Genomic DNA, 27,874 nt, shown 5'->3' with positions numbered 1-27,874 from the left:
ACCTATTCTCCATAGCACCTGAATGCAGCCATGAAGCAATGGGTGGAAACTAATCAAGGAAAGAATTTAGGAGAAATTTCTTGACCGAACAATTAATCAATAGGATGACTTGCCTCCAGAAGGAAGTTGTGGGTGTTCCAACATGGCAGGTTTTTAAGAAGAGATTGGACCACCATTTGTCTGACATGGTATAGGGTTTCCTGCTTGAGCAGCAAGTTGGACTCCTAGACCTCCAAGGTCCCTACCAACTCCGTTATTTTGTTATTCAGTCATAAGGCAAAACATTACATGACCATATTACTTAACAACAGCAGTTCCAGTAGTCCTGGTTGCAGTTATTAACCCAGACTCTCCCACTTCTTTACCTGCTGCACTAGGTTCTGCTTCAGTTTCCCTCACCCACCTATCTTCCCCCACACACATCTATAACCTTTTGCCTGTCTCCACCTTATATCCTTCTCTGTCTTCTTCCCACTTCTGACGAAGTTGCACTTCTGGCCCTTCATGAGCAGCTGCTGGCTGCAATACTTTGTCAGTAGTGGGAAGAAGAAAATGGCAAAGGTCAGCAAGTGAAAAAGGTGGCAGATTGCACAACAACATGAGTGGCAGAGAGCAGGGTGGCAACGGCAGTGAATGGAGGGTGGCCAAAAGGCAGAGATAGGGGGAAAATACGTATGTGGGAGAGGGATGAAAATGCATGCTGAAGTTGTAAATACAGTTGGGCTGCAGAGCACCTGAATTTTGATTACATGACTATGGGGTGCTGTAGCGGCCATCACCTTGACATACATACATTGTTCAGCACCATTGTAACTTCAAACACTTGTTGAATGAATGTTTATTAAGTGAGGACCACCTGTAGTCATTTGATGGATATGCCTACTGCTGCTTTTAAAAAAATCCAAAGTGCCATGGGTCACAAAAATCAGCTATCCTGATATTTATTCTCTGTATGCCAGTGTTGCCTTACAGTAATATTTTCCTATTCACAGAAAAGGAAGTATCTTAACCAAGTTATCTATTAAGTCAAAGTGCAGCTGAATTTTGCGACCCAATACTTTAGCCTCAATCTGCTAGATCAGGGTTGTCAAACTCCCAGCCCATGGGCTGGATGTGTCATGTGCTGGCCACACCCATGCCCAGTTTAGTGAAGGGGAAAAAGTCTTCCTAATAAGTTCAAACCATTCCTGTCAGTCTTGCTGTAAGTTGTAAACTTTATTTTCATCTTATCTTCATTCAGAATCTTTTCGGATATTTAGCTTTGCATTCTGGAGAACAGGTCATTCCTATGAGGCTAAATGGTCTAAAAAAACCTACTTCCTTATAGAACTAAACAATAAATTTGCACCTAGGCTAGTCTTTTGCTTTGTTTTAATTAATTAGCAATTAATATTGGTCTTCTGGTGTAGCTAAGTCAAATTTGATACTGAAAGTACACATTTAGTATTTTTAAAATATTGCTGATTGGATGTCTATGGAGATTCTCAGTCATCCAGATCATGGTTGTTCCAAAGGTGCTTTTTCAAGAGGCAACTGGACTTTCTGGTTTTTCTTTGAAGATGTTTCACTTCTCATCCAAGAAGCTTCCTCAGCTCTGACTGGATGGTTCGGGAATAGAAGGATTTATATTCCCTGCAGACAGCTGGTCATTTGCGTTCTTTTAGTGAGTCGTTAAGTTGTTAGTGAGTCAGTAAGGCTACCTGGAGATCTATGTCAGGGTCACCTCAGTGGTGCAAATGGGTATGGAGCCTTCTTGGAACTGTTGAAAGGACTGTGTTATAGACTGGAGATAAATGACCTTGTATCCCAGATTATGTCATATCCCCCCCTCTGTTGAGAGAGGGTTGTTCAATTTTGACATAAATGGCCTCTTTGAGTTTGAAAGTCCTAAGTCCACCCCAGCTAGCCCACCTAAAATTCACAGGCATACACCTTCAGCTGAAAATTTCAGTCCTTTTCATTTAAGGATGTCATCAGCAGTGTGTTCCAGGCACAGAAGCACAGTACAATTCCAGGCTGAGAAGAATTTCTCATATCTGGCCTAAACCCTGATGAGCTAACATTATTATAAAAGAAAACAAGTCTAGATTTTATTCTATCAAATTATTCATAAATTTAGTTTTAATTGATCTGGGACAATTGTTAACCCCTCTGGCTTTATATTCCACACTAGATCACCTGAAGTGAATGAAGACATCAGTCCAAGGATAATAGCTCTCCATAATATTCAGAGGAAACGAAAAATGGAGCAGGATGGCTTGCTTTTCCAGGCAGTAGGAATTGTACGTTTTTTTTAAGGATTTTCCCCTCCTTTCTTTTAATGTTGGGTATTGCATCTTTAAAAATGTATTTTTCTTGAGTCACCAACTTATTATTTCACAAGAACATTACAATTTTTACCTCAGAGTTGTCAGCTAAATGAAGAGTCTGCTTAGCTCTGTTCTTCTAACTTCTGTTTTTTAACAATATCTTTCATTACTCGTGGCCTCTCAGAGTTGTAAACTACAACTATGTTATGTTACATTTCACTTATCACTGATTAGAATAGGTTATACATACACATATATACACACTTAGTGGCTTAGTACACGATGGTACTATTTTATTCATAATGTTGTTTTATAATTTAAACTGGCTTTATCCATTTAGATTTTAAGTATTCTGTTCCTTGTATTTAGTAATCTGCTATTTTATTTACTTCTGATCTTTTAGAAAATATTTATGTATTTTAATTTGCACACTGCAACTTCAAACAACAATTGTATAAAATTGCGATTGGTGATCCTACTACCAGTTGCTCCAGGTCACAAGAGTAGGTTTGCTTTGAAAAGAGAGTATTGTTATACCCTCCCTTCAGAGACGAATGGTAGTTTATCAGAATCTCTCCCCCCCGCCCCCCCCACCCCTGATACAAAGCAAAACTGATTAGCTTCAAAGCATGCACAATCTGAATCGCATGCTTCCGGATCAGGCAACTTTTAATAAGTAACATCCTTAATAGATTGTTGGAATAATGAAGATATACACGTAGTCCTTGACTTACAATAGTTCACTTAGTGATTGAAGGGTTAGGGTTAGTTAAATCACCGAAAAAAGTGATTTATGACCATTTTTCACACTTATAACCGTTGCAGCATCTCCATGGTTACGTGATGTACATTCGCATAGCAATAACATTTAGACTTATAGTGTATACAGCTTCACAGTGCTTTTACAGTCCTCTCTAAGGAGTTTTACAGAGTCAGCATATTGCCTCCAACAATCTGGGTCCTCATCTTACCTACCTCGAAAGGATGAAAGGCTGACTCAACCTTGAGTGGTGAGATTCGAGCTGCCAAATTGCAGGCAGCCGGCAGGCGGTAGAAGTAGCCTGCATTACTGCATTCTAACCACTGTGCCACTGCGGCTCATCTGCTCCTATGCAGATGCTTGACAACTGACTCCTATTTATGACAGTTGCAATGTCCTGGAGTCATGTGAACACCTTTTGCAACCTTCTGACAAGCCAAGTTAATGGAGAAACCAGATTTACTTAACAACCATGTTATTAATTTAACAACTGCAGTGATCCACTTAGTAAATGTGGCAAGAAAAGTCATAAAACGAGGCAGAATCCACTTAACAAATTTCTCACTTAGCGACATAAATTTTGAGTTCAATGGTGGTCGTAAGTTGAGGACTACCTGCACTAACTTCAGGAAAGCATTTCACCCATTGCATGCTGACTATGGTTAGTTAAGTGTGGGCTATACCAAAATTAAGATAATGAGCCAGCAGTGTGACATGGCTGCAAAGAAAACAAGGAATGAGGCCTTTTGGACTGAAGTAGTATAGAAATCATACAAATCATAATCAACAACAACAGTACAATTTCAACCCATGAAAGAAATTATTCTACTCTATTGTTTTGTTAGCACTCACTTTGAATACTCTGTTCATTTCTGAACAAAATAGTTTTAAAAATAATTCAGTGAAAGTGAAACAGATTTGAGAAAGTGAACAAAATTGAACAAGTAACTAGAAACAGGCCAGGGAAGAAAAAAAGAAGTTGGATTTGATTAGCTTTAAGAAAGGGCAAGATATAGGACATGCACGAATGGTTTGAATCTACTAGAAAACTGATTCTGATTGAATGTTAAATAAAAATTCCAATAATGGAATGTAATTCCAATAATGGAATCCAGTAATGCAATTAATTGCCCAGTAAAGTGGTGCCCTTCCCTTGTAGATGTGTTCTGGATACATCTAGATGGTATCTAGAGATAGGTAGTTCTCGAATTACGACTTCCAACATGCCCATTCATGTTGGAAGTCGAGGACTGTGTCAAATGAAGTGCATAACCTCCCCATCCTTACTTTCCTCAATGCGTTCATTAAATGAATGCACAGGTTGTTAGATAGAGCATGGGGTGATGTGTGCGGGAAAACGTGGGAGGCCTAGTGCAGACTGAGGTGCACCTGGGATTCTTCCCTGCTATCAGAGATTACGTTCTCTTCAGGATATTTGCTTTTAAATGAGTACATTTTTTTCATTTCAGTAGTATTTTTGAGTAGAAGCTCTGTGGCCACATTTTAAAAAAAGCGTGTATATATATTTTAAGGGCACATTATTGGCACAATCGGGGCCTCCTGGAACAAATATATCATTGGCTTGGAAACGTGTAAAAGGATGCAGATCAAACGGACAGAATGAGGTGGCAGAGAAGACTGTAATTTTATTACCATCAGGTTAGTGTCTGTGTAATGCTAACGTAATATAATCCCCTTCTCCTTTTCTCATGTAAACACCAGTATATTATAAAATATTTAATATTAATAAAAATTAGGAATGGTATGAGGGCCCAAACTATTAGTATTGGGTTGTCTATTAGAGGAATTCTATTTTAATATGTATATTGTGGAAAGGAATGAAATGGACTAGATCATAAGGTATGGGGAACTTTGATAATGTGAAATTAACACTAATATCCTTCCATAGGATTTGAGAACACAGCAACCTTGCTTCTTAAAAAGTAATTGGGGACACCCTCCTCCCATGCTGTATCACATAACCTTATGCATTGTTACTTATTTCCAGTAATGTCTCTGAATCCATAGAGGTGTCAGAGGTATTCTTAGATAATAAAAATGAAAGATAGGACTCTCCCATTACTTAGTTGGGAATAATGTTTAACTGTCCAGGGGGGGAAAACAAAGAAGATGTATAGATGTGTGTGTAGTTGCATAACTTTCACTGTTTCTCTTTTGAGCAAGAGTAATTCTTAATTCAGCTACTCCTTTAATTTAATATTCTGCTAAATATTTTTAAAGGATATATTTCCATAGGCCCAATAATACTGTTTTATTTTTAAGAATACCGCCCCACCACTGCACTTTTGCCATCACTATAGGTACTTACAATAAAATAAATAAAATAGAGTATAAAAATTCTCTAACCAATCATTCACACAGTCAGGAGAAAGGCTTTGTCCCACACCAAGGTCACTCAGGGTTCTACCCGTTCTCTGCCGCCCTGTAAAATTGAAACACTACGTTTAGCCTTGTTATCGGATAGCTAAGTTCTCTAACAGATGACAGGTGACTCCTCTATTTATTTGTTCAGTTAGTTGTTCCCAGAACGCTGTACAAGTAACATTCATTTTCTTTTTCCTTGTAGATATAGCAAGTAAACTTCTAGGGCAGTCAATGGATGAGAAGGGACTTCCACAGCTTACCAGCTATGATTGTGAAGTCAATGCTCCTATACAAGGCAACAGAAACTTGTTACAAGGTGAAGAGTTGTTCAGAGCCCTGGATCAGATCAACTGAGCTTCTCTTCCTTGTACCTCCAGCTTCATTAGTGTTCTGTTTTCTTGGACATTGGTGATTTACCACCTAAAAGCAGTGTATTTATATTTTCTATATCTGAGTTTAGAAGCCTGGATACAAATACTGCACTAATTCAGTTAGTTTGTATCTGATCCCTTTTCTATTTTGGACAATTTCTTGCATAATGAGTTCTTTCTCTTTCTCTTTCCCTCTCTCTCTCACTCTCTCACTCTGCTAATGAATGCATTTTTGGTAAAACAGTTTAAGTCAGTTAAATTTAGAACATACTTATAATGACAGCTTTGAAGTAGGCATCTTTTCAAAAAGTATTTATTTTTTATTTTGACTAGGAGTTTGTCACTGAAGAATTTTTATCTGATGATACATTGCCGCAATAAATTCGTCTAAGCTTTCTATCATGTGGTTGTAGGCATACTTGAAGGCACATTGTGCTGTTATCTATAATATTTGAATAAATTTTTACTTCACCTTTTTTTAAAAAAAAGAAATATTGCTTTGCAGCAGTGCATTTGTAGCCAGTCGCACAATCTATTTTCTTATGAAAATATACAAAATACCAGCAGTTCCTCATGTAATATTGTGCGTTTATAAAACTAGTTTTTAATATGAACATTTTTTTCTTTTTTGTTTCTCTGTTATGTTAATTACATGTGAAATTATGTAGAAATTTTGGAGTAGTGCTATTTTTTGTTATGTTGTATTTCAAGATGCTCCTAAATTCTGTTTTAATATTAAAGTAGGATTAGGAGAAAACAAGTTGCATATGTGAGGCTAGCAACATCTGGAGACTTTCAGGTTAGGAAAAAAGATTATTGGAGTACATAATGAGAATCTCATGCAAATATTTATAGAACAAGTTGATAGAAGGGTTTTTCCCCCCCTTCCTTTTGGATTTTTTAAAATTGGGCCCACTAAATAAGATTGACCTTCAGACCAATTGAAAATCATTTATTTTCCTTTTTTAATTTCTTATTTTTCTGCAAATGAATGATTTCACTGCTACAACATGGCCATTTTAGAAATCGTTTTCCAAAAGATGTCTTTTTCTAAAAAATAAAAAAAGACATGGTCTTAGGGTCATCTGTGTTTGAAGGCAATGTGTCTCCTAACAGTTTGCTAGGATAGGGTTTTGTTTTCATGCCTTGTTTATAAACTTTCTAGAAGCATCTAATTGAGTTGGATGGACCTTTGGTCTGATCCAGCAAGGCAGTTTGTTTTTTATATTAAGAAATTTTCTTTTATTTGAAAAACAATCCATTTTCGATGTTGAAGTTTTTGATCAACTCAAAATTCTCCCTAGCTCATAGCTGTGAAAGTACATGCTAATACTATATAACAACAGCTTCAATGTTCCCATTACTTTGTTTGGTAGAGGTGATATTTCAGAAAAAATCATAAACTATGTTGCTTTTTTAGTTCAGTTATCTAGTTTCATCATTAAGTTGCTTGCTAATAATTCAGTGTTTTGGATTTTAAGTAGCTTGTTGCTATTAACATCAGAACTGCCCTCATTTCATTAAACATAGCTTTCAGTAATTCTGAATATACTTTATATACTTTTAATTTAGGAAATAAGTCACTAAACATCTTTCTTTCTACATGCTGTACAATAAAATCTACCTACTCATTCTTTTTTTTCTTTTTGTGGTTGGATATGACACTAACTGTATTGTTGTATGACATCAATAAAGTATGTGACCAGGCCTGTAACAAAGGATTCTATTTGCAGCTGATAATGAATTTCCAGCGTGTACTGTAATTTTTTTGCTCAGAAATCAAACTAAACATGCCTTGAAATTTTTTGATAGTATGTTGAGCAGAACAGTAAGGATGGGTGCTACAGCTCTGGTATGCACGTGTTCATCCCAGAATGTTAGAAAAATTCTCAAGGCATGCATGATTCTTACAGTGCAGTTCTGAACATGTCTACTTCAACAGATCGAGTTTGACACCCATGCTGTAATCTCTTACAGTATCGTTATAAAGGTCTGCTTTTTGGATATAATCTCCTTTGTAGAGGGAAACAGGATTTTTTTCCCTCAGGCATAGCATATCTTGATCTCGGTAAAGTCTCCTTACATCCTTATTAATAAAATGGTAGAATATTGGTCATATGATGAGATTGATAGATGGATTTATAATTGGTTGAATGACTGCCCCAAACAATACTCATACATTATTCTATATCACTTTGAAGATAGTATTGAGTAGAGTGTCAGAAGGCTCTTCCTCAGGCACTATGCTGTTGCAACATTTTTATTAACGATCTTAATTAAGGGGCTGGGGGAGATTATTGTAAAAAAATTAGATAATACAGAACTAGAAGGAATGTTTAATATAGATAGTCCTTGATTTACAACAGTTCATTTAGTGAACAGTGGTGTGATTCAATTTTTTTTACTACTGGTTCTGTAGGCGTGGCTTAGTGGGCGTGGCAGGGGAAGGAGACTGTAAAATCTCCAGTCAGAGGTGGGATTGGCCAGTTCCCCAAATTACTCAAAATTTCCGCTATCGGTTCTCCAGAACTGGTCAGAACCTACTGAATACCACCTCTGAGTTAAAATCTTTGCAGCATCCCCATGATCATGTGACCAACATTCAGATGCTTGGCAACTGGTTCATAATTATGACTGTTTTAGCATCCCGGAGTCATGTGATCACCTTTTGCAACCTTCTGACAAAGCAAGTCAATGGGGAAGCCAGATTCACTGTAACAACCAAGTTCGTAACTTATCAACTGTAGTGATTCACTTAAGAACTGTGGCAAGGAAGATTGTAAAATGGTACAAAACTCATTAACAACAGAAACGTTGGGCTCAATTGTGGTCATAAATTGGGAACTGCCTGTACTTTAGAAGACAAAAATACAAACAGTGAGCCAATAGGAACAGTATGACATTTGGCAGGGAAAAATGGTTTATCTGCAATAAAAAAGGCACATTTTGGGATGGGGAAGTTTTGGCTTGAAGTAGTAAAAATAATAATAATTAAAAAATAACAATGTTCTAGTAGTTCACAAGCTGAACATCAACTAATAGGGTTAGGCAGCTGCCAAAACCCCCAAAATTGTTTTGGGGGTGTATTAACAGGGATTTAGTATCCAGATTACAGGGAGTACTTGTGGGTCAGGCCCTATTTAGAGTACTACATTCAGTTTAGTGTGCTGTAGTCTAAAAAGGACATCAATGTGATTATCAAGATAGTGAGGAAGGCAGTAACCATGTTCTAAGAGGAACAGTTAAAAGGAACTGGTTATGTTTCATTTATGACTGAGAGGAGATACGATAGCTATCTAAAGGGCTGTTAAATAGAGAAGGAAGTTGACTTGTCTCGTCACCCTGGAGGGTAGAACCAGAATATCTGTTGAAACTGCAGGGAAATAGATTCATGATAAGTATTTAGATGGTAAGAGCTATCAATTAGCATAGGCTGATATATGAAGTAGCATGGAGAACACGAGATCTTCAAACAGGTTTGGATAGCCATCTAACTGAATTGTAGAATTTGAAGAAGGCATTGCACACAATCTAGCAGTTAAAAGACATGAAAACTCCTTAATCTCACAACGCATAAACAGACCCAACCATAGTTTTAACTGGAAACTAAGCATTGTAGACAAATCTAACATGCTAGAGAATTCCTGGAAGCTTGGCATTCAGATTTATCAGCCATCAATAGACATAGAAATAAGCCACATTTACACACCATTCAAGTGACAATTAAAAAAACCTAGAAAGGAAACAGAATACCTCTCAAAATAGCCTACACCCAGATAAGCAGACAAACAAAAAAATAATACTCTAATGAAGGAACTACCAAGGAGAAAACCCACAGCATCAATCCCGGCCCCAGCACTGGCAGAGCAAGCTATTACATTTAACTGGGGAGCAAATCCCACACTCATTAGCACTGATTATGTTACTAGTTGGGTAAATGAAACATCTGCAACAAACAACGAAGTTCAGAGAGCAAATCTGAACTACATACATTCTCTCCTATTGGACACTGCAGATATATTTGTGGCAAGTAAACATTAATTGTTAAGTTTTGTTTTCTAAGGAATAAACATGGGGTTTGGGTGAAGCAAATTCCATATCCAACTTCTGATTTTCATTTCAGATGTGAATATATACATTTTCACAACATAGTGACAGACAAGCAAATGTAAAAACCTTTGCTGTACCAGTTGTGCTTGCTGCTGGACACTGGGGCTTTGCTGCTATGGCTGCTGGACATTTTCCTTGTTGCTTGCTGGGGCTTTGAAACAGAGGCTGGGGGATGGGGTAGGGGGCAGAGTGGCAGGCTACTGTGGACTCCCCTTTTTTCACTGAGGCTACTTGGTCTTCCCTGGATAACTGGGAATAAGGAAGAGGACATGATCTATCTGCTAGATCCACTACAGATTGAACACTGATTCCTCCTGGGTGAGAACCAGAGAAGAATAGGTGTGTGTGAGAGAGAGAGTGTACGTGTGAATGGGAGCCCTCTATCAGCTGGTGGGAGCAGCAGGAGAAGGTTCCTGCATTAGTGAGTGTTAGTATGTATGTGTGTGTGTGTTACAGTGTGTGAGTGTATTTTGTAGTGGTGTGGGAGTTGGTGGCTAGGTATGCTGATGATGCTAAAAGATAGTGAAGCTAAGGTGCCTTGGATGCTTTGCTTTCCTGATCAAGGATGGTTGCAGAAGACATTGGGAGATTCCTGCTTTTGGGAATTGGGGGCCTGAATTTGGAGATGGGCTGTCATTATGGGAGTGGAGGTGGGCCAGAATATTATGGTGGTGATGAGCAAGGGGAGTCTGGGAGCCTGATATTCCTAGGAAATGCAGGACTTATCTTACGCTGGTTTTATATTTCAGTTCCTTGGTTTCAGCCACAGACCTTCAGTGACCCTGACTTTTGGTGGCGGCTGCTTTTAAATATTAACATGTTTTAAATGTTTTTTTTTTATCTTCTGAAAAGAAAGCAGTGTAGTTTGATATAATAGGAATGTCTTACCATGTATAATTTGTAAACAATATGGAACATATGTTTTTTAAATGATTTTATCGAGAAATGCCATCTTTATTTTTTACTGAACTCACAAACCACCAATTCACAAAGTATTTTATTTTATTCCCTTCATCTCCAAATATAGATGTTCTATTACACTTTGAGGATCACTACATGAAAACTGCAGTTTTAATTCAAGATGGCAGAGAAACTTGACTAATGCTACCATCAAAACCAATGATAGCTGAAATCTAATACTGTTGAAATGAAAAAAAAAAGATTGGTTCCCTCACCTAGAGAAAATGTCCAGATGTAAAACAGGACATTGTTAACTGTTCAGCATATTCTGCAGCTATTAATCCCTACAAATACCTGTTCCTTGATGTGTAGTGCTTTGTGTGGAGAGGGGCAATGTAATAGGATCCTTGTAGTATGTACAGAAGCTGAATTAGGATGGGGATGGAGGGCAGCCAAATTATAAGACATGCTTTGTCAGACAGAAGGAAATTTAAATCTAGCAACTTGGTTCTATATCTTGCCAATCAAACGCAGGAAAACAAGATGCAGGAATACTAGGTATGTTTCCCATCTTAAGTTGAAAATAATATGAGATGAAGGTTAAGAACAAATGTGTACAAAGTCAGAATTGAGAACACAGCAATAGACAGCAAATGCCACCTCTGTAAAGAAGGTGAAGAAACAGTGGACCTTCTAATTAGTTGCTGCAAGATTGCACAGACTGACTATAAACAACAGCATGACAAAGCAGTAACAATAGTGCATTGAAATAGCCACAAAAAATATTGTTTGCCCGTGAGAATTGGTGAGATCACAAAATAGACAAAATGAAGAAGCTAAAGTGCTTTGGGACTTTAGAATTTGAACAGACAAACACCTGCCATATAACATCCAAGAATTAACAATTGTTTATAAGAAAGACAAAAAAGTGTGGATTGTGGACGTGGCAGTACCTGGAGCTAGCAGAATAGAAGGAAAAAGTACAGTGTGACAAAAGATAGCAAAGATAAGTAATACATTCCTTGGGTACATCCTAAAACAACTAGAGCACCACTTGAACACCACCTGCATTAAAAAAATCACATATCAATTACAAAAGGCAGCTTTACTCAGAGTAGTTTACATCTTGTGACAGTATCTTTAACAACATCTGCCTATCTCAGGTTCTTGGGAAGGACTCAGTAGAATGGATGGAGAAAAGGGGAAGGAGGAGGAGGAAGGAAGAGTAATGTTGGCCAACTGGACTTATTTCTTGAAGGTTTTCTTCAAATTTCAGAATGGATAACAATTAGTAGCTTTATGCCTCATGCAGTTATCTCCCCCTTTTTATCAATTCTAGTCTTCCTAAAGTCACCAATATGTGCGGTTATTAAAAAAAACACAAACCTTCCAATTTTTGGTACTCCATTATTTTCAAAGCATTTCCAGTCCCCTAATCCATTATACTTACCACTTTGCCCAAAAAGTTCTCTGAAATAATTCACCATCACAACGTCTATATGCTATGCTGTGCTCTGCTGCTCTAGTTTCAGCTGAGGATGCTTCTTCCCGATTCAGGAAGGAGATGCAAATGAGAGAATGTTCCGGATGCGCCCACTGTACGTGCAGCTCAGTACTCTAGACAGAGCCAGGAGGTATTTCTCACCCTCCCCATCCTTCTTCTCTGTGTCAAAAAAGATACCTCTTGGCAAGCTTCAATTGTACTATATAGAATGAAACAGCAGGATAGAGTATTCTCTTACTAAGTGTCTCTCTGGAGCTTGTTCAGGATTTATTGGTGTTGCAGACTGAATCCAGTCTAAAATTTTCCATTGGGCAGAATGTTTTACATTAATGTTTGAAGGACTGTCAAAGAAACAATATGTGATAAGATGTTAGGAGATAAAGTACCGGTATTTATGGCTAGTTTATTACAAGAAAGGAAATAAAAAAGCTAATATGAAGAAATGTAAGGAGAAGAGAGAAAAAAGGGAAAGGAAAAGATAATTAAGAACTATAAAGAAGTAAAAGATGAGCTTATGGAAAGTAATGTTGTTATGTAGCTTTTAATTACGGTTACTGTTAAACCATTTTATTTACGGTTACTGTTGTAAATAGTAGTCCTCTGAACAAATGAGAGCAAAATATAAATACTACTCATTCCATACACTCCATGCTGGTAAGAGAACACATAATTGTCAATATATTTAATTAATATATATTATATACTGCTTGGTTATAGCAAGCTATGTGAATGAAATAATTATGAAGATGCGGAATTTTTATTGGAAGTTTATTTTAAGCAATAGGTGGTTGGACACTTATTAAGGGGATAATTAAGGGGTCAATTAAATATCTGAAGACTTCTAACGTTATTATTCAATGCACTTGATGAGAAATTGCATGCTTTTAGCCCACGTTTGTGGCATACAATTGATAGATTTCAAAACAGAGAAGAGTGGAAAGAGAAATAATTATTCCATTCGCGTTTAGACGGTTTAAAAAAAAAACCTCAGCATCGTTCCACCTAGGTTGCTTTTCCACCTCTTCAGAAAATGACACTTATAGTCGCTTTTGTGTGTATGCAACGCGCAAACACAAATATACCGACGCTTTCACATAATAGGAGAAGACCACCGTTAAAACGATAGGAATAAGTAAATATGAGGGTTCCTTGGTGCTCTCTGACCTTGGTTTTCTTGCAGTCATTTCACTACACAAACTGGGTAATAAAACGTCTTGAAGGAGACGACCAAGCTCATATATATATAAAAAAGATGTATATAAAAAAAACAGTCATTGATATCTCCCCAGGACCCTTCAATCATTCCGATTCCAACACAAAAAAAATAAAACGATGCCCACTCCGCCTTCCAGGGTGGTGACGTCAGCCTCCAAAAAGCCATTCCCAAAGGGAAGAAAGAGCTGTGGGCGGAGCGAAGGAGCCAAAAGTAACCCGGATTGGTCTGGATTCTTTTCCTCCGCCTTCAGATTGGATTAACTCCTTCGAAGGCTGCCTTGTTGAGAGTCCGCGTTAAAGCTTTCCTTCCTTTACTGGAGAACGAGTTAAGTAGAATCCCCGCCCATTCGTCAAGGCGTATTTGTTTGCCGTTTGCGCGTGCGCAGTCAACTCCGTCCGAGGCGTGAAGCGGGGTGGGGGGTGGTGTGCATTCTTCCGCACGGCGGATGGTCGTGCATCATGAACGGGTGGCCCGGGCTGAGGACGGACTGTGAGGCGTTGCTTACTCGGTTCCAGCAAGCCGAGAGTGTCCGCTTCGAAGATTTCGCCTTGCTCTGGAGGCAGAACCGTTTCGACACCATTTTTTAGTGAGTCACTTTTCCTGTTGCTTGTCACCCCTTCGTGGTTTCAAGTCCCTCGTCCCAGGAGAGAGACAGAGAGAGAGACCGGCGATGGGGCGGTCCACTTGCGAGTCCTGAGCCTCCACGCCAAGACTTGTGAAAAGTTTATTTTCAACACGGTTGAATTTCTTCCGCCCCCCGCACTTTTTCACTCCCCCCTTTCCCGCCTTTAAATAGTGAATAAGAGAAATCGTGAAATCTTCCTGCACTTTTTTTATATTTATTTATTTATTTATTTATTTATTTATTTATTTATTTGATTTGATTTGCCAATTGTTTACAAGATAATAAGTATAAGTGTATACATAGTTGTGAATACATGAAATGGGTACATATAAGAAAAATAAAAGAAGAATAAGAGAAACAATAGGACAGGGACGGTAGGCACGTTGGTGCGCTTATGCACGCCCCCCTACAGACCTCTTAGGAAAGGGGTGAGGTCAATAGTAGACAGTCTAAGGTTAAAGTTTTTGGGGTTTGGGGAAGAAACTACAGAGTCGGGTAGAGTATTCCAGACATTGACCACTCTATTGCTGAAGTCATATTTCCTGCAATCAAGTTTGGTGCGGTTAACATTGAGTTTGTATCTATTGTGTGCTCTTGTGTTGTTATGGTTGAAGCTGAAGTATTCATTGACAGGTAGGACATTGCAATGTATGATTTTATATACCATGCTTAAATCAGACCGAAGACGGCGTAATTCAAGGTTTTCTAGTTCTAGAATTTCAAGTCTGGTGGCATAAGGTATTCTACAACGAGTAGAGGAGTGGAGAACTCTTCTTGTGAAATATTTCTGGACTTTCTCAATTGTGCTAATATCAGATATGTAATGTGGGTTCCAGACTGATGAACTGTATTCGAGTATTGGTCTAGCAAATGTTTTGTATGCTCTGGTTAGTAGTGTGATATTACCAGAGAAAAAGCTACGTAGGATTAGGTTAACAACTCTTAATGCCTTTTTGGCTATGTAGTTGCAGTGGGCTCTAGCACTTAGATCATTAGAGGTGAGTATTCCAAGGTCCTTTACAGAGCTTGGGTCATCAACAAGATCTTGACTATTCAGCTTGTATTTTATTTTCTGATTTTTTTTGCCAATATGTAAGACAGAGCATTTATTTGTTGAGATTTGAAGTTGCCATTTGTTTGACCATTCTGATACATAGTCGAGATCTTTTTGTAGTGTAGCAGTATTGTCTGTTGTATTGAACAGCTTTACATCATCAGCGAAAAGAACGCAATTGCTCTTAATATGATCGCAGAGGTCATTTATGTAGAGTATGAAGAGAGTTGGTCCTAGAACACTGCCTTGGGGGACACCACTATTGACAGGTACAGAATTTGATAGGACGCTCCCAATTTTGACCATTTGTTGTCTGTTTGCCAGGAATGCTTCTATCCAGTTATTCAGTTGTCCAGAGATACCATAGGATTTTATTTTTAGGAGTAGTTTGTCGTGTACCACTGAATCAAAGGCTTTACAGAAGTCTATGTAGATTGCGTCTATATATGTGGTGCTATCCTAACATTTTAGTTGCACATTCCCTACTCACTGTAGTTAGGGATGAGAAGTGTTGTCAAGATGGAAAAGATGACATCTTTGGAGCAGCCTCCCCCATTCAGATGCATTGGAATGGCAACTTCGAGAACATGATGGATGTTGGCTTGGCATTCTGGCAGTTTAATCCTCTGCAGTTTATTTTTTTCATATTTCCACATTTTTTCCTTCTATTGCGTTAGTATAAATCTTGATACAATTGGTTATTCCAATACAATTATATTTATATAATACAGTTAAATTCTTAACTTACTATTATTTAGAGCTGAAGAAGCTTCTTGGATAAGAAGCAAAACGTCTTCAAAGAAAAAGCAGAAAGTCCAGTTGCCTCTTGAAAAAAGCACTTTTGAGGAAACCATGACCTGGATGACTGAGAATCTCCATAGACACACTATTATTTAGATTCTTTAGAGTATTGGGTGTAGAAAGGAGAAAAAAAGTGAATAGTTTGGTTGCTAGTTTGATACAATAATCAAACGGGACAGATACAGACTTCTACAGATAGTTGCGACTGTAGAAGAAAGAAACAGTTCTTAAAACTATTACTCCTACTTTAAACAATTCTTGATTAAGAAACTCAAAGTAATTACCAATTCCAAGCATGGTATATAGAGAACTGTAATCTGTTTTACTACTTATTCTATAAATGTTCCAGGTGTTAATGAAATAAGTGAATAATGTTTATAGCAGAACTTGTGCAAATTTGATAGAAAAACAAATGGCATATTTCAATCTTTTCTCCTTGATGTAGATAGTGAATAATTAATTTCTTCTGGAACTAAGACCTTACATTTTGGTTGAGGTTGATATATATTCTGTTTTTTATTTTTGTGCTGATCTTTTGTGTAGTGGTAAAATAAGGACTCCAGAGCAAATCAAGTTCACTAAAGAAGCTTTAGCCCTGGTATGGCCCTACTTTTTGCCTCCTTACACTTTCCAGATCCGAGTTGGTGCTCTTTATCTTCTGTATGGTTTGTACAACACACAACTGTGTCAACCAAAAGAAAAGGTAAACTTAAACTGCTTTTGATTCATTGTCCAGTAATCTTGTGTTGTAACTGATGTTCTTTAGTCTTGGGGACTTGAAATTTTATTTTAATATAAAAGGTGTGAGCATGAACAGTGACCTAGTGAATACGCTAGGTCTGATTTTTTTTGCCTCACAGCTGTCTGTCATATAGTGCTAAAAATGGGTTGCTTTACAGGACTGTGTTAAAGAGTGGCAATATACATGAAACATTGGATAAATTTAGAAAGCAGGATGTAGAAATGTGTACATATAATCTATCATTAATTTAAAAAGTATTCAGACAGTTTAGATTACTGCGATGGAAATCACCAGCAAATCCCTGGGCCATAGGTTAGTGTGTGAGGTTTTTTTTAAAAAAATCCATAACATGGCACAGCAAATTACTTCTGTATTGTTGCCAAGAAAATAACATCAGGAGTCAAACTCAATGGAATTTTTTTTCTTTTAATCTGAAGTGTATCATACAACAGTGAAGTCTAGAAATAATTTTTCTATCTCCTACTATTAAATTTATTTTGGGAATTAATTATAAGACCATGTAAACCACCTCTCTCTGCATTCTGAATAAACTAAAGCATTCCAGTATGCTGGGTGATTTAGGTATCTGATTGTGCTGACATCCTTTGTAATATCCATTTAGTTAGTCACATAGGCTGTTTAATTATTTCACACTTTGGGGTATGTGGCTGATCTGTTGGAAGACATTTTTGTTTGTTTTATATTTCAGATTAGGGTTGCACTTAAAGATTGGGCTGAAGTCAGTAAATTCAAGCAGGAACTTTTAGATGCACAGCACTATGATGCAGCATATATCTTCAGGAAACTTCGGATGGACAAAGCATTCTATTTCACAGCAATGCCCAAATTTGTGAGTTATTAAACCCACATTAACAGAAGTACTCATTGTACTGTCTCTATTTTCTGGCTGAATGGGTTGTCGTCTTATCATTCTGTTAACAAAACTTGTGATTGTTTCAGTCTAGTATCCTGCTTCCTATTCTCTGTCCTGCAATATCCAAGCATCATAAGAGAATAGGAGAAATGTGGATTTTCTAACTCAGATCCTGTTTTCATTCTAATACAAATGCTTCTTCAGTTAATACATTAGAAGGGTTGATTTAGAATGCTTCTTGTTTCTACAATGATTGGCTTTTCCCATAATCCTCAGCTACTTGCTGCAAAATTGGACCTAATTGGACCTGGTGGGATCTGCAGTAAATCTGCATAGTAAGTCTGCTATGATTCCTTGGATTATATGTAACAGAGTATGGATGTTGCTTTGAAAAATGTGATCATTTTTCTTGGCTCCACTTGGTCCCCCCCCCCATTAAGAAGTTCTTTGGTTGATGTTGTTCAGAGTTTGTTCAGAGTTACTGCTGTTGTGGTATTAATAACGCCTGAAATTACATGCATGCTGGGTGATTCAGATACATGATTTTCCTATTGTTTTGATTCAGCAGATGATTCTGTAGAATTTGCAGATGATACAACAGTGGTGAGACTCATCTCCGGGGGTAGTCTGCCTATCAAGATGAGGTGGACGGGTTGCTTTCGTGGTGTGGAGAAAATAACTTGGTCCTTAACACCAATAAGACCAAGGAATTTATAGTGGACTACTGAAGGAATAGATCAGACATCCAGCCCTTGGTTATCAATGGAGACCGAGTGGAGCAAGTGGCCAATTTTAAGTTTCTGGGTGTTATAAAAGAGATCTGACTTGGGGTGCTCACAGTACTGGTCAAAAAGGCCCAGCAGAGATTATATTACCTGAGGCTTCTCAGGAAACAACAACTGAATGAAAAACTGGTGGTGATCTTCTACCGCTGCACCATAGAGAGTATTTTAACTTACTGCACCTCTGTATAGTTTGCCAATCGCACAGTGGCAGATAGGAGAGTGCTCCAGAGGGTTAACATCATTGCCCAGAGGATCATTGGTTGCCCTCTCCTCTCTTTGGAAGAGCTTTATAGCTCCCACTGCCTTAAGAAAGTTCAAAACTTCTCAAAGATCCATCCCATCCTGGGCACCCTTTTTTTGAACTATTACCATCTAGCAGATGGTACAAGACAATAAAAACAAGGACAAATAGGCTGAAGAACAGCTATCCCAGAGTAGTAACTATATTGAATTCTACTGTATAGTGCAATATTAATGCAATACCAGGGATTTTCAAGTCAATTGCATAGAATGTGAAGGATGTGTGTTTTTGTTTTATTTTTTAGACTTTTCTTATGAATATTGTACACTGAAGATGGCATTTAATTTCATTGTACGAGGTGCAATGACAATAAAGAACTACTACCAGTACTAACATAACTCTTTCTTTCTTAGCTTTCATTTAGGACTAAAAAGAACATGCATGCAAATACTGAGATGAAGAGGGAATTCAGAGATCCTACTGATCGTGTTGCCATGCTTTGCCATGAAAATTTCTTGGAGGTATACTTGACACCTTGTTCCAACATGATTATGTTTGGCTTATGTCCTATACACTGTAACAATGTTATCAATAAACAATTTTACAGAGAAATAGATATAACATTCAACAATGTTATATAAAACAAATGTTTTATTATAAAAACTTATAATCCAAATATCTTTCTGTGAACGTAATCCATACTTTGTATGTATTATATCTGGTGCTTGAATCTCAAGTTGTTTGCTGAAATCTAGACCAGGCCATTTTCACATACTACCCAAAATAGAAGTACAACTGAATTTTGAGAGATCCCCAACTCCATCTGACCCCCCGAATTCCTTTGAAAAGTTAAAGAACATAGAAACAAAGGAAATATCTGATAAGTTTTATATAAAAATATATTACAATCTCTTTTAATTTATAAAGGCATATTCATAACTTGCACTTTCTGGTTAGCAAGTTTTTTCTAACAATTTTATGATCTGACACAGATCCAAATCTTTTAACTTACCAACATATATTTGTAATATGAGTGCAGAACTGACCATGTTTTCTGTTTGGATGGAACAACGAGCAGGATGTACAGCAAAATATGACAACGATCTCCATTTTTACTGATGGGAGTTATTAAGAAATTTTCTTTATCTGCTTCACTTATAAGGAAACAAAAAATATTCATGAGCACTACAAAAAAATGAAATGTCTGATCTCTATGGATCAAAGTCAGCCGGATAAGGCTATCAGTTTGATTAAAGATGACTTCGCAGCCAAGTTCCAAGATATCATTCTGGATTATCAACAGTGGCAGAAAAAGAAAATGGTATATCATTTCATTTTTCTTTAGAAATTGGTATATAAATGCTATAAGCTAATGGCTTTCACTACATAATATTAGAAACATAATAATGTCACAACAAAATTCTGGCACCAATCTAATCACTTTGTATAAGCTACTTATTTTTATAACCTTTATATTAAGCTTCAACAGTCCTGTGGAAAAAAAATTGTCTTCAAGGTCTTTCTGAAGTATTTTGAGATAAATGCAACTCAAAACTGTTAATATTTAAAGACGTATTACAAAAACATGTTGACAGAGGCAGACATAATCTTGCTTCTTGAGGTAAGAAATTCCTGGTGGATGATGTTGGAACTAGTTTTCCATTTAAATGGAGTAGCAGTTCAGCAGCTTTCTATGCACATGCATGTGTCTGTCCTGTTGTGATATTGCTTGGAAAAGAAAGTCACCTTTCATCTGTTTGATGATTTGAATGTCCAAATCCGATATGTATCTAATGCATTCTGGGATCTAAATAGTATCTGTATTTTTTCAGGAATCCCCCTTATCTACTGTGGGTGACGAAATGAGGAACAAAAAAGAAGGTTGTTCCCAAGAATCTGAAGTAAGGAAATCATCATCATCACGGTGGAATATTTAATTTCTTTATAGGAATTCCTAGTAGGATATAATTTACCGTAAAAGTCCCTTGCAATCATTTCTAATTCAGCTCTGTAGTACAAAACCAAGAAGACAAGGGGTCAGGGAGGGTGGGGTAGGGATGGATTATCTCTGGATAACTATCCTTATTGTACTCAAAAGCTGAGTAGGTATTTGAAACAGTAATTTATTTACAAAGAAAAATGATACATATCTAGCATTTATTTAAAGTTTTTTTGTGTTAAAACATTAGAAGTCAAAAAGTAAAAAAAGGTAGTGCAAACTGTATTGGCAATCTTCTCTTTTCAGGGATCTGGCAGAGCTAAAATGTTAGCTGAAATCAAATCCAGATCATATTCTGCAGTTGCTCAGGTAAGTATGTAAAGGCTGCGCCTTTGACTCCCAGTGACTCCCTAGAGAAATCCCCATAGTTTCTTCACAAGGTTTTTGGAAGTGGTTTGCCATTGCTTTCTTCCTATAGCCAAGAGAAAGTGATTGGCCTAAGGTAACCCCATTGTCTTTGTACATAAGACAGAATTAGAATACATAGTGTCTCACTTTCTAGCTTTATGACTCCACACTGACTCTCTTAAAGGCCATAATTATTTGAACATAATTGCTGAACTTCATTTCAGTGTGTCTGTAAGGAAAGCAATTTGAAACAGTTAGACAAATTAAATTTGTGCTAAACAAGATGTCCTGTTGACAAGTAGAAATCTGCTTATGTAACATTGGATGTAACCCTTAACATGCTTTCCTGGTATGTAAACATAAAGTTGGCAACATACAATTTCTTTTAGCAGCTTAATCCTGACTTAATGATTGCCATGACTTACACTCGTAATTCCAGGCTCAATTACACTTGTATATTGAGGACTGCCTGTAGCCATGGACAGAAGAGGCAATAAACCATTTTAATCCATGATTTTATTTAAGAAATTTATATGGCTGCCCAATTCACTATAAGAAACTCCAGGTGGTTTACAAAGATGAAAATCCAATATAAAAATAATAAAAATCTATCCCTTCCACAACAACAATCAGTCAATCAAACAAGCCACTTGGTGGGTTCCATCCTACTCTGGGGTTCAGGCCCATTGGCAAAGTCTTTAGGGCCTTGCAAAAGAGTGTCAAAATGAGGGCCAATCTTATTTCCATGGGATGATGTTCCACAGGGAAGGAGCCTTCTTCTTGGTCCTGTTACATGAACCTTCTTAGGAAAGACGATCCATAGTATTTTCTGCCTCTCCACTCTAGTGGGTTGGGTAGAAGTTTCCTTTATGAAGTTGCATCTCCTTCTCCCCCGCCCCATCTGTCCTGGAAGCAGTACCATAACAGTATATAAACTTGTATGCCCAATTGCAGATAGTAGAGCCTAATAGTTAATAGAACGGATTTTCCCCCATAAGTGTACTTTTAAACCTATGCCATATGACTTGGTTTTTGGATTTAATTTGTGTTGTAAATATGCTCTTGATGAACATGACATATGATCAGTTTACAAATACAGTAGCAGAATTAATTTGATAAATACATTGGATTATCATCTTTCAGAGCAATATTATTGTGTATTCATTGCTTGGATATTTTTCTTGTTGCACTTTCTTTGGCTGAAAATCCATTTAGGCTTCAAAGTCCAGGCGACATCGCCAGGTTAAGCTGGAATCTTCTGAATCGGGATCAAATCGTGGGAAAACCAGATTGCCTAAGGATAGAAGGATCAGGAAATGTTTACCAACACCAAAGAAGTCAGAACGTCTGCAAAAGAGAGGTAATTAGCATAGTAGGATTAATCTGGGGAAGTTGCTGTTTCTACAGTGCCCCTGGTGTATAGGCCTTCTAATTAGTGTGCATTGTGAGCATTGTGAATGCTGTAACATAACACAAGAGATACAAATATTTGATAATAAAGGTGGGTGATAAATCAGTAAAAATAGATACGTGTCCTTCCTGAGCCTTTCATTGTGCTTGCCGCTTTTAAATGTATTCATCAATGTCCTTCCTTGTCTTATAAAGTAATCTGCCTGTAATTCTCTCTCTGTGTGTGTTTGTATGTTATTTCATAACTGATGAAAATGTCTGATGAAAGAAAATGAGTTCATCCGTAAATCATTATTTGTAGCAGTGTCCTGTCTAGTGGGAAAGCTTTTGCAATTATGATATGGGAAGAATTTAATCCAATTTAATTTCAGATTCCAAATTGACAATACAGAGGGGAATACTCCTTCAAGTAATCAGGTTCTAACATTTAAATATATGAGTTGGCTCTGTGACAAATAGGCATCCTGTAGATCTTCAAAGTTCTGATAACTTCACAATTGAATTTTGTTCCATCCACAATTCCCAAATTGTCTTTTAGGAAATCCCATGTAAAATGGATTACAGGTAGTCCTTAATTAGGTAGTCCTGAGTTAGGACTATAATTGAGCTTGGCAATTATGGTTGTAAGTCATGATGGCTATAAAGCAGGTGACTGTGTCACCAGACCCATTTTATGACCTTCTTTGTAGCAGTTGTTAATTGAATTTTTTTCCCATGAGTTTTTTTTTTTTTTTTGCCAGAAATAGGTAGTAAATGCCAGTTTCTGGCAAAACTGTTATGTGACTGCAGAGTATGGCAAATGTCTGCAAATGCAGACTGGTTGCTGAATATGCAAAATGTGGTCACATGACAACAGGAGAAATTGACACCAGAATTTTGAAAATGGATCATAAGTCCCTTTTGAGGGGGTTTCAGGATTGAGGGGTGAACAGTCACCCATTGTAAGTCAAGGACTACCTGTTTCAGTGCAGTCTATAAAGTATTACGGGGCGCTCTTTGTTAGGGGAAATTTTTCTTGTTTTATTTTTTTGGGAAGTAATGGCTGGTTAAGCTACTAACCCAGGTTTAGAAGATACATTGAATCTATATAAGCTACTCAACAACAATTTATAGATATGAATTATGATCCTTTGTAACTACAGTTGAATCTATGATACGGATTCGGGTTACACAGTAAACCAAGCCAGTTAGTGTGTTGTGCAAACTCAATATCACAATATTTTTGCCATGAGGTTTTAGATTCTTGTTGTGGGCATATGGGAAGGAAATTGTGGATATTTGCATGCTGGTATGTCTATCATTTATGTATTTTTGTATGCAAAGATGGAACATATATGTTATGAGATAAGCCAAAATAATCCTTCTGATTCAACTGCTGATCTTCAAAAGTTAACTAAAGGCATAGATTGCATGTTGCTTTTGTAGAAGTTTACAGCTATGAGGATCTATTAGAAAAACAAGTTCTGTAACAGGATGGCTGTCAAAAATTTATCCTGCTTGTGAAAGTTGTCTATTCTAGAAGGCCTTTCAGATCTGAGTGTTACAGAGTTCTTAGAAATATTACAACTATTTTTACAATTAATTGTAATAATCTGTAATAGTTATTGTATTTTGATACTATTACAATAGCTGTTGCTTTTGTAGTTGCATAGAGTTGCTAACTGAAGTTAAAAAGACATAAATACATACTATCTTTCAAAAGGAGCAAAAATTCCAAGCACCCTTGCTTGAATACACCCTAACCATTTGATGCAGCATTTGGAAATTTGGAAGGCTGAATTATGGTTCCAAATCCCTCAAATGCTGCTTGTTCCAACGTAAGGGTATCCTATAAGATTGGCTGTCAAAGATATAATGTAATTTCAGTAAAGCTGAAATGAAAATTTCTCTTTAATTTTGTGCTTTTTGCAGGAACTTTACTACCAACGGCACAGGAAAATATTGAGAGACTGAATATGCCTGTGATTGGAGATGATGATGATGATGAAGAAGAAGAACATGATCACTCAAGTGATGAAGGTATGTTGTGGTACACTTCTGCACAATAGCTCTGACAAAAAAGGAAAGTGCAAAAATCACCATTCTTAGCTATCTCTGACACAAGCAGGTACATGAGTAGTCCTACTTAGGTACCACTTCTCTCTTCCATTTGAGAAGTTTCCCTTTAGAACATTGCACTGGAGAAAAACATTCACCTTTTTCATATATAGGTAATGTAATTCCTCAGTTATTCAACAACTCAATTTTTCAACAAGGTGTTCTAGACCAAACTATATCCAAAAACACAAGGTAATTCCTGGAAATTTGGCATTCAGACAAATCAGCCATCAACAGGCAAATTGAGATAAGCCAGCGGTCCCCAACTTTTTGATTGCCAGGGACTGTTCTGTGGAAGGCAGTTTTCCGCAGCTCAGGGAGGGTGTTTTTTCGCACACGTGCAGATGGAGCTTTGCTTGCTTCCTTGTGTGGCCTGGTTCCTGGTGGGCTTCAGCCCAATGCCGGTCTGTGGCTCAGGGCTTGGGAACCCCTGAGACAGGCAATATTTATACACCATTCAAAAGAGCTTATGAAAAAACTAAAAGAAAACAAAAAGAGTAGAACATCTACTTGTCAGCATTCAACATTCAGATAAACAGGACTTTGTTGCAGACTAACACCAAACAATGAAACCGTAAAGAATACCCTGCTCAAGGAACTATCAAAGCAAAAACAACATTGACACTGACAGGTACTGTATGTAAACAGACAGCAAACCTCACTCCTTCCTAGCACTGAAGATGTTAGTAATTTAAATGTTTGCAGCAAGCAAACAACCAAGCTCAGAGAGCACCAAGGGCTACATTCTTCCTCCTCCTAAGATTCAATCCTCAATTAGCTATTAACAATGCTTGTTATGCGCTGCTTTTAAGATCATCACAGCGTGCATAGCACATAGCTGACCTAGACAGATCACAGAAAGCTAAGCAAGGTCAGATCTGGTTAATTTCTAGAGAGAAACCACAAAGAAATCTCATTGTTTCCAGGAAAAATGGAAGATTTGGAGTCTATTTATTATTTTATTTCAAAGAACCCAATATACTTCTGAATACGGTTGTTACAGAATTGCTAGGGTGTACAGGTAATTTTCGATTGCATTGATTCAGAATGAAATATATTTGGTCATTTTCTCCCTAAGCACATGAATGATCTAATATTAAATTTACTAATGCATGTGAAATGCATTGAGAAAAATCAGTATTTTATGTTGATTGAAAATAGTTGTCATTGGTAAATTTAAAAAACCTATTAAGAAAATAGAATTTGAATATAGACTTCTTTTTGTTCATACCTATAAGCTACAATGATTTATTTCTTCTGTTTCCATTCCAGATTTCATACCTACCAAGAGGAAAAAGGCTCATTAAGAATGCATCTTAAGGGAAATGGTGATACATAAATCATCTGTGTGAATAAGCCATATTTTCCAGCCAGGGATGAGGCAGTCTGAGTGACCCAATGCTATGTTGTGAACTGGACACTTGTTAAGAAGGCACAGAAGCAGAAAAGACATGCTATAAATTCTAACAAGTATTACATATGATTTACTTCATATATTATAATGGATTCTTTATTCATACTTAAAATAGATTTTGGTAAAAGTTGGCTTCATTTTTTATACAGTCTTTAGCTACATTAATTATATGAAAGAGAAACTCTTGTTCTGGACAGTAACAGATCTGTAAATACATTGCATATGTATATTTCAGCTTTTTATGTATTTATATAATTCCTGCTTCCATTGGTTTATTTGTAATTGTAAGTTATTGTTAGAAGAACCTAGAATGAAATAACATTCTGAAGAATCGGAAGATTTAACATTTTTGCACTGTTCAAGGTTATGCTTCTTTTTCTACAAAACTTTGGGGAATGAACTATTATGAGATTGAAAAATCCTTATGTGATACTAGATTTGTCACAAAGGAATGTCACAAAGGAGAAGATAGAAAACCAAATGCTTCCCAGGCTTAAACTTAAGGGTTGAAATTTGCAGGCAGGCTGAAATGTGATGCATTATAAGAAGTTGAAAAAAACCATGTTTTTGTCCTGGCTTGTGTTTCGATATTGTTTTAAAAACAGTAGTAAAAGACAATACAAATTAAACTCAGAAATTAAAAATAATAAGGAATAAAAGTGTAAAGAAAAAGGAAGAAATAAGAAAACTATTTAGACATTTCTGATCTTCCTAACAGCCTGTAAAAGCAAATGTAATTCCCATAATTACATCTCTTCTTCCCATAACCCATCCCTTATGCATGCGCAAATTCATAAATCATTAACATTTCATTCAGACTTGATGCCAGCCAAAAAATCCATAAATATTTTTTTTAATGTGGAAACATCTTGTTTTAACCTTAAACAAATAAACTTTATAGTCTTTCCTTTTGCTACTAATCACTTTAGTCTTTATTTCATTGTAGGATTGTTGGAATATTTGATCTCTCTCCAAATTTTCTTTTTCCCATCTCAGAATTCTTCAAGGCTTTAGATCTTCTAGGGTATTCTCTTTTCACATCTGTCATTTGTTCTTTAACATCTTTTAAAAATTATCTATAGAAGCAGACGACAGTGCTGACATTGTAGCTGCTATTTTTTGACTCCATATGTCAAAGATTCCTAAAACATTTCATGTCATTGTTTTCTGTTATTTTGTTTCAATGTTGACCAAAACAAAAAGCAAACCTTTCTCTCTCCTTTTTCCTTTTCTTCCTGGAATCTCTAAGCCCTCTAGTGTCCAATTTCCAAAATCATAAAAGTGTGGAATTTCTTATGATTTAAAATAGACTAATTTAGTTCCTCTTATGTAAGGCATCCAGAAAGTATCCATGATATCAATCACTCGGAGACATCTCTCTCCAAGGTTGAATTTATTAGAAACAGTTCTGGCATGTCAAAGGCAATTTCCCAAGTGAAATTATTTTCATGCCTTACACAGAATCCACCTTCTCCCTTCTCTCCTCCCACTTCTACACTTCATAAATCACGAGCACCAATTAACTGCCACTGGAATTACTTAATATGACATACAGAATAACCTTGAACTTTTCAACTCTTCCAACTCTCTAAAAGGAAAAAAAAATGTGGCAGCTGAATTTTAAAGCTGACGCCTGAAGGTACTATTTACTGGTAATTATTTTCAAAATCTTATAGCAAAAATTCTAATATTCCAAAATTTGCCTGATGACCAGACCCACTGGTAGAGACAAGAAGGTCTGGGAAAAATTGGGAAAAAATGGAAAAATTGGGAAAAAGGAGTTTTTTCCAAACAGCTTTGGAAAAAAAAAAGACCCCCGTTTTTCTCCCAATTTTTCTGTTTTCCAGTCCTTCCCATCTCTACCCACAGGTGAAGAATTCAAATTACTAGTTTATTGTTCCATGCCCATTTCATAGCAATCTTCCCAGA

General features: G+C 36.8%; 2 protein-coding genes across 2 annotated transcripts in view; both read left to right on the top strand.

Moving 5' to 3' along the window:
* Positions 1-7,546, top strand: part of HIF1A (hypoxia inducible factor 1 subunit alpha) — a 49,718-nt gene extending 42,172 nt beyond the window's left edge. Inside the window, exons 13-15 of the mRNA XM_026670164.2 lie at positions 2,174-2,282; positions 4,602-4,728; positions 5,657-7,546. Coding sequence (XP_026525949.1) covers positions 2,174-2,282; positions 4,602-4,728; positions 5,657-5,808 — 388 coding nt within the window. The 3' untranslated portion in view covers positions 5,809-7,546. The remainder of the gene's footprint in view (positions 1-2,173; positions 2,283-4,601; positions 4,729-5,656) is intronic.
* Positions 7,547-13,747: 6,201 nt separating this feature from the next.
* On the top strand, positions 13,748-26,865 carry SNAPC1 (small nuclear RNA activating complex polypeptide 1). The gene is made up of 10 exons (XM_026670163.2): positions 13,748-14,141; positions 16,579-16,738; positions 17,487-17,627; positions 19,091-19,198; positions 19,840-19,998; positions 20,510-20,578; positions 20,923-20,985; positions 22,240-22,384; positions 24,346-24,453; positions 25,804-26,865. Exons 1-10 carry the CDS (start codon positions 14,014-14,016, stop codon positions 25,836-25,838), a joined length of 1,116 nt encoding a protein of 371 aa, XP_026525948.1. The 5' UTR covers positions 13,748-14,013; the 3' UTR covers positions 25,839-26,865.
* The last annotated feature ends 1,009 nt before the right edge of the window (positions 26,866-27,874 follow it).

Source organism: Notechis scutatus, chromosome 1 (genome assembly GCF_049901735.1).
Source record: "Notechis scutatus isolate UNSWTSFEM ecotype Mainland chromosome 1, rNotScu1.2, whole genome shotgun sequence".
Taxonomy (NCBI): domain Eukaryota; kingdom Metazoa; phylum Chordata; class Lepidosauria; order Squamata; family Elapidae; genus Notechis; species Notechis scutatus.
Note: the sequence above shows the minus strand (reverse complement) of the source record. Positions and strands in the feature narration are given on the sequence as shown.